Below are 19,228 nucleotides of genomic sequence, written 5' to 3' on the forward strand. Positions count from 1 at the left end.
AGGAGGAGAGAAGAAGAAGAAGAAGAAGAAGAAGAAGAAGAAGAAGAAGAAGAAGAAGAAGAAGAAGAAGAAGAAGAAGAAGAAGAAAAAGAAGAAGGTTGAGTACTGCATCCTTTTCCCCCACGGGAACGGAATGGATGCAGTGTTGAATAAATGGCATCATCACATGGCTGCCATGCCATCCCTGTCAAGATGACCTTTATATCTCCTGCTCTTTCCAGGTATTTTGTCTCAGCAATGAGAAAAGCAATTGCCAAAGTTTGATATGTAAATGAAAGTGTTTATGATCAAGAACATTATCATATACACCAACCTTGAAATGGTTGTCCAGTCACAGAAAACCCCTGAGCCTCAATGTCCTTCCTAATAAATGGGGAGAATATTTTACTTGACATTTCTGATTGCAAAGAGGACCCTGTGTGGGGTGGAATGCATTCAGATATGTGTGAGGCATTCTTTGCATCATTTAAAATGAAATAAAATATGTGAAATTAGTAAAATGGGTGGAATAGAAAAAAAATGTAGCAAGTTTTTAAAGGAGATAACCATGGAGGTTAATGAAAACAAGCATGTGTATTTTATGGGAAGATCAGAAATTGATCACTTTTCATAGTAACAACTGATTGGAATTTGTTGCTCTATTTTAAACATTTACCCTGGTATATTGTAGTTTGCATGCATGATAGAAGGGGAGGAGGGTCACCAAACTTATGAAGTAGAAGGAGTGTGTACTGTTGAGGCATGTTAGGATGCTCCTTGTGCCATATTAGATTTAAATGGAGCTTCTTGGTAAGTATAGGACCAGCATCTCTTCTGTGTCTATTTAGAGCCGCCCCTTTGACTGAGGGTGAAGGTAATGTAACCTATTCTCCAGGCTTTCATTATTTTTCTCCCCTCAAATTTAGTTTGTATCCCCCTTAAGGAATTATGATCCAAATACAGAAAAAGACAATTTAATGAGAACCCAGGAAAAATACCCTGAAGTAAAGCAGAATTAAATGTGGTCTTCTGAAGATGCATTCAATATAAATTATTCACAAATAAAGGAACCACCAATCTTAGCACATTTTTTTAACTATCAACTTAAGCTGTAAGTATTCTTGACTATAGTTAAAAATCTATAATTTTCTGCCAGCCGATACTCAATGCTCCTTTTGCTTGAATCAGCTTAAGGAATGTAACTTTAAAATTGTATGTCATTACATTAGAGAAAAACATAAATATTAGTATGTTTTCCTATAGTAAGAAGAGAAAGTTTATTCCTTTGATTTTTACAAGTTAAACATTTCAGCGCATCCACGGGTAATGGCTCTGCCTTTTACAAATGAAATGCCTTAGTTGAACCTTAGTTAACTAAAAGGCAATTGTCAATCCAAGCGTCTGTGCCTTTTCTGTAGAGGACATCTGCGACCTGCTGCCTCCCGGATTCCTTCTGACTTCAGCAGCCTGAGGATTAGACACATGCGCAGGGTTGGTCTCTTTGTGTGTGCACCAGGAAGGGTTTGGCTTCGATTTACACTTCCCAACAGGGTAAAGACCTGAAAAGGCCACGTGTGCCTAGAACTAAAAATGTATCACAGACACCGTCTCTAAAATAAACAATAGTTTTGCCCCCTTGCCTTCCGCGAACCTGTGCAGTCCCCACTGCTCTGTCCCCACTACCCAGTTTGAGATGGAGAGATTAGCAGCAATGGAATGATGTTCCTTGTCCTTAGGAATCCACGCCTGGGCGAGTGGTGCCAGCACAGGGCTGTGGTGGGAGCGGTACCCTAGGCGCGGGTGGCAGGCGGAGCTCCCTGCCGGAGAAGTGAGTGATGGAGTGCATCTTGCCAGCATCCTCCAGCCGAGCCACCGCGCGGGCAAGGGGGAGGGAGCCGAGCGGGCGCAACGGCCCGCCCTGCCGTCCCTCCCCCTCCTCCGCGCCGGGGAGCCGCGATGGTGCGCTCCGGCCAGCTGTGCGCCGCCGAGTGAGGCGCCAGCCCGTGGGTGCTGCCGGGGGCGGCGGCGCGGAGGGGGGGCACAGCTGGGGGCGGCGCGGGCCACAGCGCTCCGCTCCTGGCCGGGGCTAAGGTGACGACCGCTCGCTAGGTGCTCGTGCTGTTGATCAGCTCCGGGCCCGATTCCCCTGTCTTGGTGCTTGGCGGCCCTGCTGTCGACCCTGCGTCCGCGCTGTCAGGAGTCTGGGGAGGAACTGGCGGTGGCGCGACTGCCGGCGACGGCCGGCTGGATGCGAGACCTGCGTGGACCGGGAGGTGGACAGCGGTTGGGTTGTCGACTCCGAGAAGCGGATTGTCCAGTAGAGGAGCCCTACCGCGCTGGCCATGGCCTCCAACTTTAACGACATAGTCAAGCAGGGCTACGTGAAAATCCGCAGCAGGAAGCTAGGGGTGAGTGGCTAACTCGGTCTTCTCCTTCCCCTCCGCTCCAGTGGCCTGGCGGGCTGCTGGGGATGGGGGCGGGGAGAGGTGACCCACGCGGGCACCAGGGCAGCTGGCCTTCCCCAGATAGTCCGCTTGTTGCTTGAACCGAGAAGCGCTTAGCCTAGGGGACTCTGTACACCGAGGAGGGCTCTGGAGCGCCTAGAGTCTCCATCCTTAAGTGTGCTGGGCTCATGCTGACCACAGCGAGAAGTCCAATGGAAAACAGGGATTGTCAGTTCAAAGATATATGAGCCATGGATATTTATTATATTCGGTGCAACCCTCAATGATTTCTCTTAAAAGTGTGCGCCTCTCGGGAGAACTGCTGTGTGCTGACAGCAGGTGTAAAAGGTATCTTTCTTTATGTGTGTTTATAGTCACCATTTCCTGGTCTTCTTTTCCCCAAGCCCATTTTGAAATTCTCCTTTGATGCCTCTTAAGCGCAGCGCATTCCTTTTGGCTACAGCAAAGACTTTAACGTACCCTTAATAGTTGCCCACTGGCTGGCTGCCTTATCTGCTGTTTTCCCTGACCTGTATATTTGTGCCTGTGAATAGGCAAGTGAGCGCTGGTGCACTCGCTCACCGCTGCAGGAAAGTCCCGTGGAGGCAAAGTTTATGGAACCTTACTTTCTTCTTGAGAGATGTTTGGCCTGACGTGGGGTACAAACAGTGTAAACCTGAGCGGGGAAGTGAGAGGGAAGAAAAAACTTCTTTGGTGATTCCTTAGGTATTTAAAAAAGATGTACTGACTGTCCTGAAAGGACCTGGGATATAGATGGAAAGAATGGGCGGGCACCTGGAGAGGAGCTGTCCAGATATGATGGATATAAACTGAAGCAGACTAACTTGCAGGGGTATCCCAACTCCAAGACACAGCAGTGTGGCCGCCCAGGTTCACCTGGCTACAGGATGAAAGGGAAATTCAACACAGCATGCAAGGGAGCCAGGGTTTGCCCCTTCCCAGGCTGTCTTCCTGAGTTCTCAAGTTCTTATCCCAAGACTTTCTAGAATCCTGGCTTGTTCCTGGATTTCTCCACTGGATGGGTGAATATTCCAACTTGGAGAAAGGAAAAGGATGCAGGAAGGGGGGGGAGTGTTTTAAATTTATGCATAGAAAGGGGGAGTTTGTAAATTTGAGAATAAAAGCAGTGTGTCTTTGGGTAGTTTCACAAAGGTATAGAGCAGCCAGAGAAGAAGGTACATCATCCCACATTCAGAAGTGGTTTATGGAGACAAGTGATGGAGACAGCAAGCTGCCTCTTATGCTGCCTTTGCTCGTATGCATTCTCACTGAAGGCAGACAGGATCAAAGGACACAGGGATCCCTTCTCAGACTTAAGAAGATTACCAAATGCTGGATGCTTAAGGAGCAAGAATAGCTAGGACAACAAAGTTTATGTCTCTGATTTCCATCCCCAGGCCAAGTGCACCATCTGCACAGCAAAGAGAGGGGCAAGGTTTCAAGGGCTTTTCTTGGGTAGAAGATCATGCCTCATCTTCCCCTCAGATATAAGGATTGACTTGGTGAAAATGTATAGTTATCCAAGGAGCCAGTTGTGACCCCCACAACTGCCAGCCAAAAAAGGCTAGGTAAGATTCCTGAAGAATGAAAGTCCTCTTTACTTGACCTCTGACTTCCTTTGCTTTGACGTGGTTCTTATTTCTTACCTATCTTTTCAGTCCCGTTGAACTCTAGTTTTGTCTGAGTCTTTCCAATGTATGAACTAATGGAAGAATTAAGTCCCCTTCCTTTTCTCGGTGAAATGTGCTTCTACTCTTACTCAAGGAATATGGAGCTGACAACTGGAGAACTCCCTCCCTTCCCCCATTTAAGTTATCCAGGATTACATACTATAAGACCTGGATATGTAGCCTAGTTACATGATAAAGTCAAGGAAAGGCCACCAAGTGCCTCCAGGATAACTTGACATTAAGAGCACATGAAATGTCATTCTAGAACACCATTTCCACCTAACCATGTCTGCCATACATATGTAGAGCAAAGAATCTTATGCTAAACTCACTATTTATTTAAACATAGCACTTTTAAAGGGCAGACATCTTTAAAAACATTAAAAGTGTCTATATACAAACATATTTTTATCTTCCACTTCTTTTCTAAGTGAGGATTGTGAACTTCAACATCTAATGTTTGAAGCCTTTATTTTTTAATTGTCTTTAACCATCTTTGAAAGCATAATTTATTTACAAACACCTTCATAATATATGTTTGTTTTCTGAGTATTCTTACATTCAAAAGAATAAGTTGACATGTCAAAGCTCTATATTGTTGGTTCTGTGACACTTTATAAGTAGGTCCCATGAGATAGTAAAACCCTAATTTAAATAACAATATGTGCACTTAAGAATTTAAATATATCGTCATGCCCCAAATCATAGAAATAGGTATTAGATAGGCATAATATTTATTTCACAATTAGTTGTTTGTGTTTCCAATTTATGGACTCCAAACTACACATTCTTCAAAAAAAAAAAAAACCCATTTTATATGGATATATGATGCTTCTTGTGTGGTTTATAGGCAACATTTATTTCAACATATAAAGACTTGTACTTGTATTTATGCTATATTTGGTATATTATAGTATTTTGTTGAAAAACAGCTAGTGCAAGAGGCCAGTTGTGTTCTGCACACCTGTGACGTAAGAACATATTTTGTCATGAATTGTTCTATTGCACTCCTTACTCCCTCCCTCTAAATGAGGGCTTAGAATCACACTGAGGGTAAAAAAGTGAAGTATTTCTTGATCTCTGGGTATGTTGGTTTCAGGTTAGAGTGGCTGATGGCATTCACCATGTTCTTTAGCTGACAGTCTACTCATTTGAAATATCATTTATAAAGAAAAATTGAGTCAACTTTGATTATCTTGAATCATCAACAATCTTCTGTTCCATTTAGAAAGATTATGTTATTATGATTATCTTTATTATTATCGTTGTTGTTGTTTCGTGAAGGAGCTATGTGTCTTAGATAGGCCTCAAACTAGCACTGCAAGTGAGGATGACCCTTGAACTTCTGATTCTCCTACCTCCATCTCCAAAATGCTAGTATTACAAGTACATACTGCTCTGTAATACTCAGGATCTAGGGTTTGGTATATATCAGGCAAGAATTTTTCCAAATGAACTATATTCGCAACATATGAACATTATTTTGAGGAATAAATAAAGTCATTTCCCCAATATTTACTATATCTCTTTTTAAATGTTAGTTAAAGCAGTGATACTATAGTATCTGTGGTTTTTTTTTTTGTTAAGGAAAGAATGCTAGAAATAATAAAAATAAAAACTTGCTAATGAGTCTTATTTATCTCTCAGCCTTGATTGCCCATTTTCTTCTAAACTCTGACAGATTAAATTCAAGTAATCAAGGCACATATTACAAAATATCCAATTTCTTCTTGATTGGAGCTAAACTAAGAAATCAGCCACTGAAATTATTAGTGCTGGATATCCTGATTATTGGTTTATCTATCACTATCAAAATAAATATAGCAATATAGAATGGTATCATTTGTCACCAACATGATTGAACCAAGTAAATCTGAACACAGACATCATTTTATTGTTGTCAATCTTCCTGGTCGCAAGTGTTTTCCTTTCCTCCCCCTCATTTTCTCCTACTTCTCTCTCCATTCGCTGCCCCCCCCACTTCCCCTGTGCTCTGGGGGACTTGTCCCTTCCCGCTTCTGTGAGGGACTTTATATGAATCTCTTAGAATACACCTTGTGTCCTAGTTCCTCTGGTAGTGTAAATTATAGGCTTGTGATCCTTTGATCTAGGTTTAAAATCCATATATGAGTGAGTACGTACTATGTTCCTCTTTTTGTGACTGGGTTACCTCATTCAGGATGGTTTCTCCTAGTGCCATCCACTTGGCTGCGAATTTCAAGATACCATTATTTTTTTCTGCAGAGTAGTATTCCATTGTGTAGATGTGTCACATCATCTTTATTATCCATTCTTCAGTTGAGGGCCATCTAGGTTGCTTCCAGGTTCTTGCTATAACAAATAGTGCTGCTATGAACATAGTTGAACAGATGTCCCTGTTGCATGGATGTGGTCAAATAATTTCATTCACATAGAGGATCCCAAATCATAAATGATCATAAAATAGAAAATTATCCAAAATACAAAACTTCTTGGGTGCCAAGGTCATAGCTACAAGCGAAAAATTCCAAATTACCTCAGGTGATTAGTATTCTTACAAACAAAAACAAAAAAACAAACAAACAAAAAAAACCAGGCACTGTAAATGCCTTGCTTCCAAGCACGTGTAAATAATGTGTATAGGGACTCAAGACCATTCTCAGTGGTCATCTGCTCTTTGTAAGAACCCACATTCAATTCCCAGCACTCACAGGGAAGTTCAAAATAGTCTGTGACTTCAGAACTAGGGTTTACAATGCCCTCTTTTCCTTGTTCCTTGGAACTCTTTGTAGACCAAGCTGGCCTTGAACTCAAAGAGATCCCCCTGCCTCTGCCTCTCAATTGCTGGGATTAAGGGTAGGTGCCACCACCACCATGACATTTTAATTAACTTTCCACATAACACTGTTAGCTTGATTTTGAGATACTCTCAGTCAATTGATTTTACATTATATTATTATTTTCTCATAAGAGTCTTGTATCTGTTCATCAAATTGAATGACAGATGGTGTTTTGTTGTAAACAGAAGATATACATTGAATTATTGTTTTTTTCATGATATTTGGACTTTATTGATAGTGGCTGTAATTCTTGAGCATGTGAAAGAAATTTTATCTCCTATTTTACTGAATTCATTATTAGATACTGCCTAAAATACTTGATTACTGAAAACACTAAAACATCAGAATTCATGTTAATCTTAAATATGATCATATAGAACCCAGTCATGCTGCTTTTTGTGTGCACTGCACTATTAAGATTATAATTAGTTCTTACATATCTTATGTAATTCCTCCAACAGTATTTTTGACAGTACATTTTATTTTTATTCCTATTTCATTTATACACTAATATCTAAAGGGGGCGAAATGTGTCAACTAGAGTTATAGAAATTCATGCTGCATTTTTGGGTTTGCGACATTGAAAGCAGAGTTTCAAGTTCAGCACTGTATCTACTGTGTAACAGTAACTATCTTGCTACAAACATCAAAAGCAACACATTCATATGTACTCTCAAAAATAAATACATTTTCTTTTCTTTAATTTTAAATGTTTTTTATTTAAAATAGAAACAAGCTTGTTTTGCATGTTTATCCCAGTTCCCACACCCTCCTGTCCTTCCCTGCTCCCCCCACCAACCCCCATCCTGTCTCCTTTCTGCTCTCCAGGGAGGGTGATAAATACATTTTCTCTTAGAAACGTTTTGTGTACATGTGTGTGTTCTTTTGCAGCAGGATCTCTCCCTGAGCCAGCATCTTTCCATTGGTCTGGACGGTTAATATCTACCACACCACAGATCTGAAGGTGCAGATGCACACCACCACCACTCAGGCTTTTTCTTGGTTTGTGGCATCAATACTCAGGTTCTCATCCTGCACAGCTAGCACTCTACAACTGAACCTTCTTCACAGCTGCAAAAATGGATATATATTTTTTCATTGCTCAACTGGTATAAAGCTAACATTGTCACTTGCATCATTCAAATTTATTTAGACTGCAACCAAAGAAATTTAGAAAAAGACCTTATACCGCACTAAAAAGCTTTCTAGAGTTAGGCCACAAGTCCTCATGCATTGACTAATTTGGCTAATTTATTCTTTCAAATAAGTCATGTAGAACCACATATCAGCTATTAGTGTCTAAGTAGGATTTAAAATATTTAAAATATACTTAAATGTATTTTTAACCTTTTGTGGTGGTTTGAATTAGAATGGTCTCTATAGGCTCTCTATAGGCTCATTTGTTTGAATACTTTGTCCCCAATTGGTAGAACTGTTTGGGAATGATTAGGTGGTATAAATGTGATGGAGGAGGTGCATCACTGGAGAAGGTTTTGGGGCTTCTGAAACCTCATATCATTCCTGGTGTGCTCTCTCTGCCTCCTGCATGTGAGATGTGAGATCTGAGCTGCTGCTCCTACTGCCTGGCCCCTGCCTTGACTCCACCATTATAAATTCTAACACTCTAAAGACAAAAGAAATAGTAAGCATTTTGTTTTATAAGTTGCCTTAATAATGGTGGTTTATCATAGCAATAGAAAAGTAATTATGTTTAGAATTATGATGAATGGGATGGTAAAGGGGCTGTGGAATCTTCCTCAATAGTTCAGGAGAGCTGCTGAAGTCACACGATATATGGTAGGCTAGTACCTGCATGAAGGCCTAAGAGGCATGATGCATTTACCAAAGAAAGCCTGGATGCAGGGATAGAACCAGCCAAAGGAAAAGATTTATGTTTCAGGCGGTAAAGCTGGAGTGATGGAGCCAGCCAAGTGCTTTGATATCAAAGAAGAGCTACCAGATTTGGAGTTTTCCCTGTTGGATTTTTTGTCCTGGCTTTGGTCCATTACATTCTTAGTATTCCTGCATTCCTCCCTTTAGGAATGCAATGTACATTCTATGCCATTGAATGTTGGAAATGTGTAACTTGCTTTCTAATTTTACAGGGAATTACAATTAAGATATTGCCTCGCGTACAAGAGAGTCTTTGAATGTTAAACTTTAAAACAGTGTTGAGACTGTGAAATATTATGGAGACATTAGAGTAGGTATAAATGCATTTTGCATTATGGTATGGCCACCAGCTTATAGAGGTTGGAGTAGAATGTAGTGATTTGTAAAAGAAACTATGGCGCCATAGTTTCATATGTCTCAGCTGAAATGTTTGGTGAGGATTAGGAAATGTGGCTTTGTTGGATGAGGTATGTCACAGGAGAGGGGGTGAGGTATCTTTAAGGCTTCAAAAGCCTCCCTTCATTTCCAGTGTTATCTCTCTGCATTATGCTCAGGATATGGGCTCTCGGATGCTGTTTTGGTTACATGCTGCCATGATTTCACTTTGCCATCATGGACTCTTATCATTGAAATAAGAAACCCAATTAAATGCTTTATTTGATAAGTTGTATTAGTCATGGTATTTTTATCACAGCAATAGAAAACTAATACATCTAATCTTTGTTGATGGGTATGATCTTTTGTTTCAGATGATTAAATAAAAAAATAACATTCAAGTTAATGTAAATTAAAGTGAGTTCATTTAAAGAAAAATGTGTTCAGAAATTGTACTAGTTTACTGGGATATGATAAGTAAATAGGTAGTACATGGTGATGTAATCATGCAGCAAGTAATGTGACAATGGGACCCAAGTTTTTAAACATATTAAGCCCTATGTTGTGCCATGTGTCTGTCTATTATGCTTGTTTGTTTTTTGCTTACTGCTTTTAAGGGTTAGGTATTGATGCTGGAATAATTAATATCCTTTATATTATTCTTATTTTTTAAATCACCAAAAATTATTAGCAGAGTGCATATCTTTAATTCTAGCACTCTGGAGGCAGAGACAAGAGGATCTCTATGTTTGAGGCCAGCTTGGTTTACAGAGTAAGTTCCAGGACAGCCAGGCTACACAGAAATCTTGTCTCAAGAACAAAGCAAAACAAAACAAAATCAAGAGAAAATTGCTCTAGGTGCTATATTACTCTACATGTTCATATCTATAACACATCCTATATTTAAATTTATACATGTAAAATAATGTTTTGTTTGTTTTTAATTTAAGACAAGGTTTCTTTGAGTAGCCCCAGATTTTTGGAGCTCTCTTTGTAGACCAGGTTGGTCTTGAACTCACAGGGATGAGCCTGTTGGGATTTTTTGTTGCCCATCTTTAATTTTTAATTGTAAATGTAGTATTACTTTTCTCTGACTATTTAAAAGACTGACTAATTAAAAGAAGTATGTACATGTACATATTTATGTGTATATTCATACATAAACATACTAAACAATATATCACATAACTATTAAGTATAATACATATGTGTTTTCAAATAGCTTGTATAGCTTGTGAATATACCAACAAGCAAACTATTACACGGTATTTTTCCTTACCACCACTACAGGTTCAAAAATATTCATGAAATACTTAAGGACACTATTAACAATTCTATATGCATTCTTGCATACTTAAAGTAATCCATATTTTGTAAAACAAAATAGATAGTATATTAGTCTAAAATTGATGATTGCTATAATTTTCAAAAGCATTCATTTTAAAAGAGGTAAATCAAATGAAATACTATGTTTAACCTTTTTATAGAAATCTTGAAAATTATTTCACATATCAAAAATGAGAATAAAAGTGCACTTTTCATAATTGAAATTGCTTTGACAAACATGTCTTATTGTAAATTAGCTTACCAGTATATAGAGACATATTTCCCCAACTGCTTTAAGGACCTAGAACAAATGCTTTTGTCACCTTCCTAATCTTTTATAGTCTTTCTTCTAATTTAGAATGCTTCAACATTGACCAGGTATATCCTCTAAGCAAAAGTATTCTAGCGCTTGTTTGTGATGTTTACTGTAACTGAGTGTGTGTAAAATGAAATACATATAACACATAAGAACAATTTGGAATTCAACAGGGCCTAAAAGGAGCTGGACTGAAGTGTCACACAATAGCCAACTTTATTCAGAGCATCAGACCCGACAATGTATAATCTGAGGGTTAAGCAAAGTTACACCCGTAAAGTGTGCAGTCACGAGGACAAGCTATGCACTGCAAAAACATGTCTTTCCATAGAGGCAGATAAACAAATAACAGTAGCCAGCTGTAATGAATAATCTGTATCAAGCTCATTCCTATTCACTACACCTGAGAGGGAGAGGGGCACGAACACATCCCATGGATAAACCATGTTATGGAGGAACAGAGATTACAAGACTCTTGTTTACTTGGAGTTTTCTCAAAAGGTCTCAGAAATCTCCCCACACAGACTGGGTTCTGACATAAATCCGCACTTTATGTTTATCTATACTGTATAGTTATATACATTTTAATTTTAAAAAGCCATAGGCACATTTCCAGTTAACTATGGAGCTTTATTCTTATGCCTAAGCCTTTCTCACAGGATTGGCCTGACACCTGAGCACAAATAAGCTTTTACTGATCAGGTGTTTTCCATATGATGCTAGGATTGGTAGCACTGTTACACAATGAAGAAACCTTAGAACACAAAGAAAGTGTGTGGCTTGTTGACGAGTACTCTAGTAGAAGAAAGCTAAGCATTCTTTGCAATATTGAAAAGGAAATGCCAAGTGTATTCTTGCCTCATTTACTTTGTAGTTAGGGCATGTGAACATAAGCTGGAATTTATTGGTCATATGAACCTAGAGAAGCTTTTGAGTTATAAACAAAAGAGGATTTTTACAGTGGAAGCAAAACTACCATATCAATTTATGTAGGAGTATGATAGAAGCAGTGTGAGTTATTGTTGCTACTGTCAAAAGACAATAGCATCATCCAACTACTTGAAGGCTACTGTAGTCATTTACATTTGCTTTTTCATAAGCCTTGTTCTCCAGCCATTCCTAATTAAAAATAATGAAAAAAAAAAAAAAACCACCAAAAGTTCTTTTCTGTTTACAGTGTCACATTTTATTGCTTGCAACAATGTATAGGAATGACTAGATGGAATTATTGGAGGAAACTCATAAATTTTAGGAGTAATATATTAGAATAGTATCTTGAGCCTTAAATATTAAATAGTTTTTCTAGAAAGAGGTGGTCATTAGAAATCATTTTGCTTTCACTCGATACTTGTTTGTACTAAAGTCTAAAAATATCATTGTTAAAGTCTTGTTTATGCAAGTGGATTCATAGATATAATGACCATTTGTATGATATTATTAAGGAAAAAGTTTGAAGCCCTAGTTTGAGTTTCTAGAACTTCAGAAAAGGAGAAATATTCACCTAAAACACCCAAAAGGCTCAGGACAATTCAATGATGAAGAGACAGACATCTGTTTAGTAGATGCTTCTGCTGTGACTGACTGGACATCCCTAAACAAACTAGGTGAGGATCATCATCAGCTTCACACTTTGAAACTCATAAAAGACCACAGATTTATGTGAGAAATATAAAGTCATAAAACATTTCATATGATCATAGAAAATATTATTGAAAAGTAGGACCAAATAAAAAGATCTTACACTTATGTCAAAAGCAAGATACATCAAAGGGAAACTTGATAAATTCATTCCATCAAAACTAAAACTTTTCTACTTTTTAGGATTCTATTTTGATAATGAATGGACTAATACTGGTTGGTAGAAATACTTAAAAACATCCCACCATTGACAAAGAACTAACCCCCACCTTAAAAAAAAATCTTTCAAATTCTGTAGAAATGTAATCAAATTGGACTTAAGTCTTGCTCAGAGGGAATTCATGCCTGGTATTGTCAACTGGGTCCACTTCCCATGGCTAGTAAGGCCATTCAACCTAGAGGAGAATCTACTATGGCCACTTCCCTGAACCAGGACAATCACTAACTGCGTCCTTAATACACAATCACAGACCCACAGATAATAGTAGGCCTCACCCCTCATCAAAGAAGATTCTTTTTATAGCATGAGGAGGACATTACAGAAAACTACACTGGTAAAAGTGCAGAGAACAACTGGCCCTAGTATGTCTCAACCCAAATGATACATCTATCCCACAACTTCTATGCATCAGGGAATGCCTTGGAAGAAGGGCTACAAAGATTATAAACTCCAGAAGACCAGGATTTCTGTTGTGAGATTATGTCTTTTATGTCTGTCAGGGAAGCTGAACCTATGAAATCAAAAACACCTGAATATTGACACCAGTTGACATGCCAATGTAGCTGGTAGAACTCTCACAAGACCTCCCATTCTTAGATAAAGAGCTATACATAAATAATGACTATTAAGAGAAGGAGAATCAGTCTTCTCCAGGGACAAGACCCCTAATTGGTTATCAAATATTGAGGGTTCAGTCCTAAAAGCATATACATTCAAGTAATGCTAAATGGACTAGCAGGTTATATTTGTATATTTATTTGCTCATATATTTATATGCATAAAATAGTAGTTAAATAGAAACATGCCATGAATTTGAGAGGGAACAGGTAATCATGGGAAAAGCTGGAGGAAGAAGGGAGAAGGGAAGAGGGAGGAGGGAGAAAACAATGTAATTGCAGTATTCTTGTGAGTGAAAAAAAAAGAATGAAAAATTTAAAAACACAAAAATAGGCATTTATAATAAATTGATGTATAGATGTTTGATGTTTACCCTCATTAGGAAGTTGAATTTCCAACAATGATATGATGGGGATTGTCCTTTTGTATATGTTTCTCTTATTGGTAGACCAATGAGGAAGGATTAGGAGATGAGGAGAATTCTGGGAAAGGTAAGATGAGCCCAGCAGAGTCACGATGTTGCTAGAGGAGTAACACCATGCCTGCTGGGCATTACCAGGTCAGCCACAGCCTCGTGGCAATACATAGATTGATAGAAATGGGTTAATAATTAAGACAGAGCTAGCCATTTAGCTAAAAAGCCCTAGTCATAGGCCAACATTTTCATAATTAATATAGCATCTATGTGTTCTTTTGGGGTTCAAGGGCCACAGGACCTGCCAGGCCAAAAAACTAATGCTTACAATGATACATGACTACATACCAGCTGGTAAAGCTATAATAACAAAACAATAATATAATCAAACACCACCAAATATGAAACAAAAAGCTGGGCCCTACAGGCACTGCTAGTGGGAATTTGAAATGGTTCAGACATTCCCCTGAAAAAGAATTCTTTTTTCTTTCTTTTTTTAAAATTTATTTTATATAACAAAGTCCAATTAAATGAAAACAAACATTTATACACAATATTTGGGAATTTGGACGTTGTTCTTTCCAAACTACTTCCTGCTGGTAAGGGGCGTTGTCTTGGGGGATTCGAAGAAGATTCAGAAATCCTGGCTGTAGTCTGTAAGGCTGCTTTGTCCAGCTGTTTTGAGTGTAGGATCAACTTGTACTCTGTTTCAGGCGGTCTGGCGTGATCAAACCACATTAGTCTGGAAGGAATCCACATATTTTCATTGAAAAAAGAATTCTTTCTGAGTTTTTTTTTAAAACCTCTTAGTTTGAGTTATAATCAACAGTAACTGTGTGTATTCAAGTTATATAAGGTGATGTTTTGATACATGTATACAATGTGAAATGATTACCACCCCACGTCTGTCACCTCACATATTACCTCACGTTTGAGTGTGTATAGAAAACATTGAATAACTTGTGCTTGGAGAATTTTTAAACAGACAGCCCAAAGTATCACGTAGACTCAATGTGATGTACATTAGTCTGTCCACCTTATGTTTAACATAAAACAAAAGGTTTTGTATACTGTGACCAATAACTTCTACTCTTTATTTCTCAAACTTTGGCAACCACTATTTTCCTAGCTGCGAGTTTGAATAGACTCTTTTGATACTACAAATAAAGGAGACCAGGCTGTGTTTGTTTGTCTGTTCCTGGCTTATTTTTATATACTCAATCCTCCAGGTTTGTCTATGTTGTTTCTCCTTTACTTCTTTTTAAAGACACAATAGTATCTTTATGCTTTCATGCACGTAAGTATGTGTTTACCTATTAACTGGCCCTGAGGTTGATTCATAATATTTGAGTGTTGCTGCAAGGAACATGAGAGTTCAGATGCCTCCTTGATATGTGAGATTCTTCCCTTTTGATGCAACCCCCAGTAGTGAGAGTTACGGAGCTCTTTTGTCAATCATATGATTAAAATATTCTTTTGCCCTCAATAATGATTGCTTTGTATCTGTGACTCACCAGCACTTTTTATCGTCTGTCTTTTTGATGTTAACTTTTCTAATAGATGTGAGCAATATGTCATTGGTGTTCTCATTTACATGTTGCTGTCCATTAACTGTTATGGGAATTTTCTCATACACTTGTCTAGTTTTAACTCCAGTCATTTTTTTTCCTTTTAATTATTATTTGAGTTTCCTCTGTATTTGGATTTTTAAGTGTGTGTGTGTGAGTCTGTGTGTGTGTGTGTGTGTGTGTGTGTGTAAGCACATGTGCATGAATGACCAGAGGCCAGTTGATTGCCTATGGAGATACCTATGAGGCATTTTTGATTACCAATTAATGTAGAGTGTCTAATCTACTGTGGGCAGTACCAGCCTTAAGTATGTGGGCCTGAGCTCTAAAAAGGTAGCCAAGCAAGACAAGGAAAGGAAGCTAGTGAGTAGTGTTCTTCCATTTACTCTGCTTTGACTCCTGCCTCCAGGCTCTTGTGCTGATTTGACTTAATGATAGTCTCTAAGCTGTAAGCCAAATGACACTTCTGCTCCCCAAGTTGCTTTGGGTTATGGTATTTGTTTATCACAGCAGTAAAAATCAAACTAGAACACCTTGCATATAACAGGATTGGGCAAAAACATGGCTCCTTTTTAGTTAATGAGGACTCTCCATTTTCCAAGAAGTGTAGATGGAGATAAACCTCTGAAGTAAATACTTGACCACTTAAGAAGTATAGTAAGGATTGTTTTAATATTTCATACGTTTAACAAAGTAATCAAATGTTAGCCTCACCAGACTTTTTCATTGCCTCATCTGACACAGTATTTTTCCTTTCTCTCCAGCTTCATGGAATATATATATTTGTCCCCAGAGAGCAACACATAGTAGTGAGCTCTGTGACCAGTAGATGTCCAAACAGTTACAGAGACTAAGATGTGAATGTGGTCTTGTCCATAATATTTCAGTCTTTCTTAAAATTCCCTAAGATTATAATTCTCTCTATTTTCCTTTGGTCTTATTAACTATTTCAGGTTTAAAAAACATTACATAAATTGTGATTTCAGTCAGATTGCTGGGAGGGTACATATACAAACAAGTGTATATTGATTATATTTATATGAATACCAATCCTTTAGAACATTACCCTTATTTTTATTGTATTTAGGTATGTTTGGTGTTTCATTATATACTTAAGGGACTATTTTGCTTCATTTTATTTCTAAGGAAATTGTATTTTGTTCTAGTACCGGATAATTTTATGTTTTGTATAAAGCCAGTGAAACATGACAGCAATTCTCAGTGAATTCTCAGGGAATGCAGTGTGATATGGAGAGCAATTGGCTAGAAAACGTAATGCCTTAGCGAAAAGGAGATAGTTAATGCTTAATTTTCATAAAATACATTTTATAATTTTTAGCACATCCATTTAAAAAATTTCTGTGAAAGCACTAAAGTTAGCTTCATTAAAAGCAAATAAAAACAAACAACCAAAAATGTTTATTGACCTTTCAAAAGGAAAGAAAAGAGGAAACAGATTTTTATAGGAGAAGTTACCTAAATTTAAAACTCTGTTAGACTCTGGGGCATTATATTGAACTATCTTTGCTTCAGCTGCTCTGTTGATTGTTCTATATAATTATTTACTTTTGTTTATTATAAACTTTCAAATAGTATGTAAATTAAGATATTTTCAGCTGGAGAGATGTCTCAGGGCTTAAGAATGCTTACTACTCTGGCAAAAGACTCTGTTTAGTTCTCAATATATGATATACAGTGGTTTATTGCCTGTAGCTCCAGTTCCATGTGATCCAACATCCTCTCCTAGCCTCTACAAGCAGTTGTACATATGTGATGCACATAAACTCAGGCAGGCTCACAATCATCTATTTATGACAAATTAAAAAATAAATCTTTAAAAAAACTGATATCTTGAAGTTTTCCAATGAGTTCAACTACCTTTAAGAATTATAACATTGATTTGAAGTTCTGTTTGCAGTACAGCACAGGCTTTTACATGCTGTCCACCAATTTAATATTGTGTAGGAAGACAGTGAATCTCAGACAGGTAAGAGCACACATTGATTCAGAAATCTCAGTTCTTCTGCACTGAATTCTTATCAGAATGCCTGTGGGGACTGCTTCACATACTGCATGGTGACACAGTCCACTCTGACCACCAAAGGCTCTCAAATAGCTCTGAGGATGCCACCTTAAACTACTCTGGCTTTGTCAGAGTATCTTGTACTTAGTATAGCATTAGCTTCCCTGTGGTGTAGTTTCTATGTTCCAACACAAGAACCCAGGTGTCACAGTTCAAATGTGGAAGCGATTCCTCAGAACTCTATCACTATCAGAGTTATTTGTTTGACTCTCCAGCTCTAATGGTAAACTGATAATGCTTACATTGCTCAATGAAGTCCAGATAAAAATAGTTCTATCAGTTTTTATTTTTGATCCGTGAAAACACATTATAGAAGCATTCCTCTTAAAAGTATAAAATTTAAAATAGGTGTTCTTTCTTATCACTAACAAGGATTTTCTTAGCATGTGATTTTATACTTTACATGATTTTAAAAAAATCTCCCTCTTATACTGATGACTATAGTATTTTGACTCTAAAGAAACATTCCATATGTTTTTGCTTCAGAAAAACCCTTTACATTGTTGACATGATGTGAACCTCAGCTCAAGCATTTGGATCTCTTTGGTGTTCAGAATATAGTGAAGAGGGGAAGCTCAGGAAAGAGAGACATTTTGGTGTATGTATTGACATCTTTGGTCTGCGTCTCATTTGTAAAATAAGTGTCAAATTCCAAATGGCAGCATCCCATAGACATGGGGCACTCATGGGACATCCCATAGACATGGGATACTTTAACTTGTTGCTATTTCAAAATAACAAATACTGATTTGACTGTACACAATTAAGCAGTACTACCGATTTTTAATTCTCTTTGCCTTGAGGGAATAATGTTTTGCTGGATTTATGTTTAGCACAACACAGGAAGGTAGGTTATTATGACATGACTAAGTGTTGCTAACATATTACTGTGACAATGTTATTCACCTGGATCAATACCTGCAAAGAAAGGGAGCCTGGGTGGGGGTTGCCAGCATCTTGAATTGGTTGCACTTTGGCTTGAGAGTTCCAGGCATCTTAACTGGAATGTTTTCTATTTTTATTGTTTTCTTTCCCCCATTTTATTAAACATGGGTCTTTTGCTCATGATATATAACCTGATTATAGTTTATCCTCTCTCTACTTCTCACAGTTCCTCCCCACTTCTCCTCCTAGCTGGATGCACTGTCTTTCTGTCTCTCATAAAGAGAACAGGCTTCTAAGACATAACAACAAAATGTGACAACATAAAATATATTAAGTTAAAACAAACACCATCACATCAAAGTTAGATGAGACCTATCAATAAAAGGAAAAAAGCCCCAAAGAAGGCACAAGAATCACAGATCCACTCACACTTTCAGGAGGTCCAAACACTATTAAACTGAAAGTTATTAATTTATATACAGAGGACATGGTACATACCCTGTCAGTCTGTGCTTGCTGCTTCATTTTCTGTGAGTTCATATGATTTTTGCTCAGTTGATTTAGAGGGCCGTGTTCTCCTGGTGTCCTCCAAATGAACCTACCAAATATTTACAGAACATTTTACCCAAACACAAAAGAATATACCCTATTGTCTGCACATCCTGCAACTTCAAGCAAAATTGACACACTCTCAATCACAAAGCAAGTCTCAACAGATACATGAAAATTGAAATAGCTACCTAATCCTATCAGACAATCATGTATTAAAGCCAATTATCAGCAAGAGCAGAAACAACAGAAGGTTTACAAACTCATGGAAATTGAACAACTCTCTAGTGGACAAAGTTTGTTCACATTTTCCATCTTCATTTTTGCGTGCCCCAATTTCTGAGAAGTCTTTCCTGTCCAGTACTGCTTATGATAGTAGTCTAAATATGGTGCATTATCCAGATATCTC

General features: G+C 38.0%; 1 protein-coding gene across 1 annotated transcript in view; it reads left to right on the top strand.

Moving 5' to 3' along the window:
• The first annotated feature begins 2,131 nt into the window (after positions 1-2,131).
• The window catches only part of Dok6 (docking protein 6), a 333,159-nt gene continuing 316,062 nt past the window's right edge, over positions 2,132-19,228 (top strand). Inside the window, exon 1 of the mRNA XM_051202095.1 lies at positions 2,132-2,387. Coding sequence (XP_051058052.1) covers positions 2,322-2,387 — 66 coding nt within the window. The 5' untranslated portion in view covers positions 2,132-2,321. The remainder of the gene's footprint in view (positions 2,388-19,228) is intronic.

The sequence above is a fragment of the Phodopus roborovskii genome, unplaced genomic scaffold (assembly GCF_943737965.1).
Source record: "Phodopus roborovskii unplaced genomic scaffold, PHOROB, whole genome shotgun sequence".
NCBI classification, from domain to species: Eukaryota; Metazoa; Chordata; class Mammalia; order Rodentia; family Cricetidae; genus Phodopus; species Phodopus roborovskii.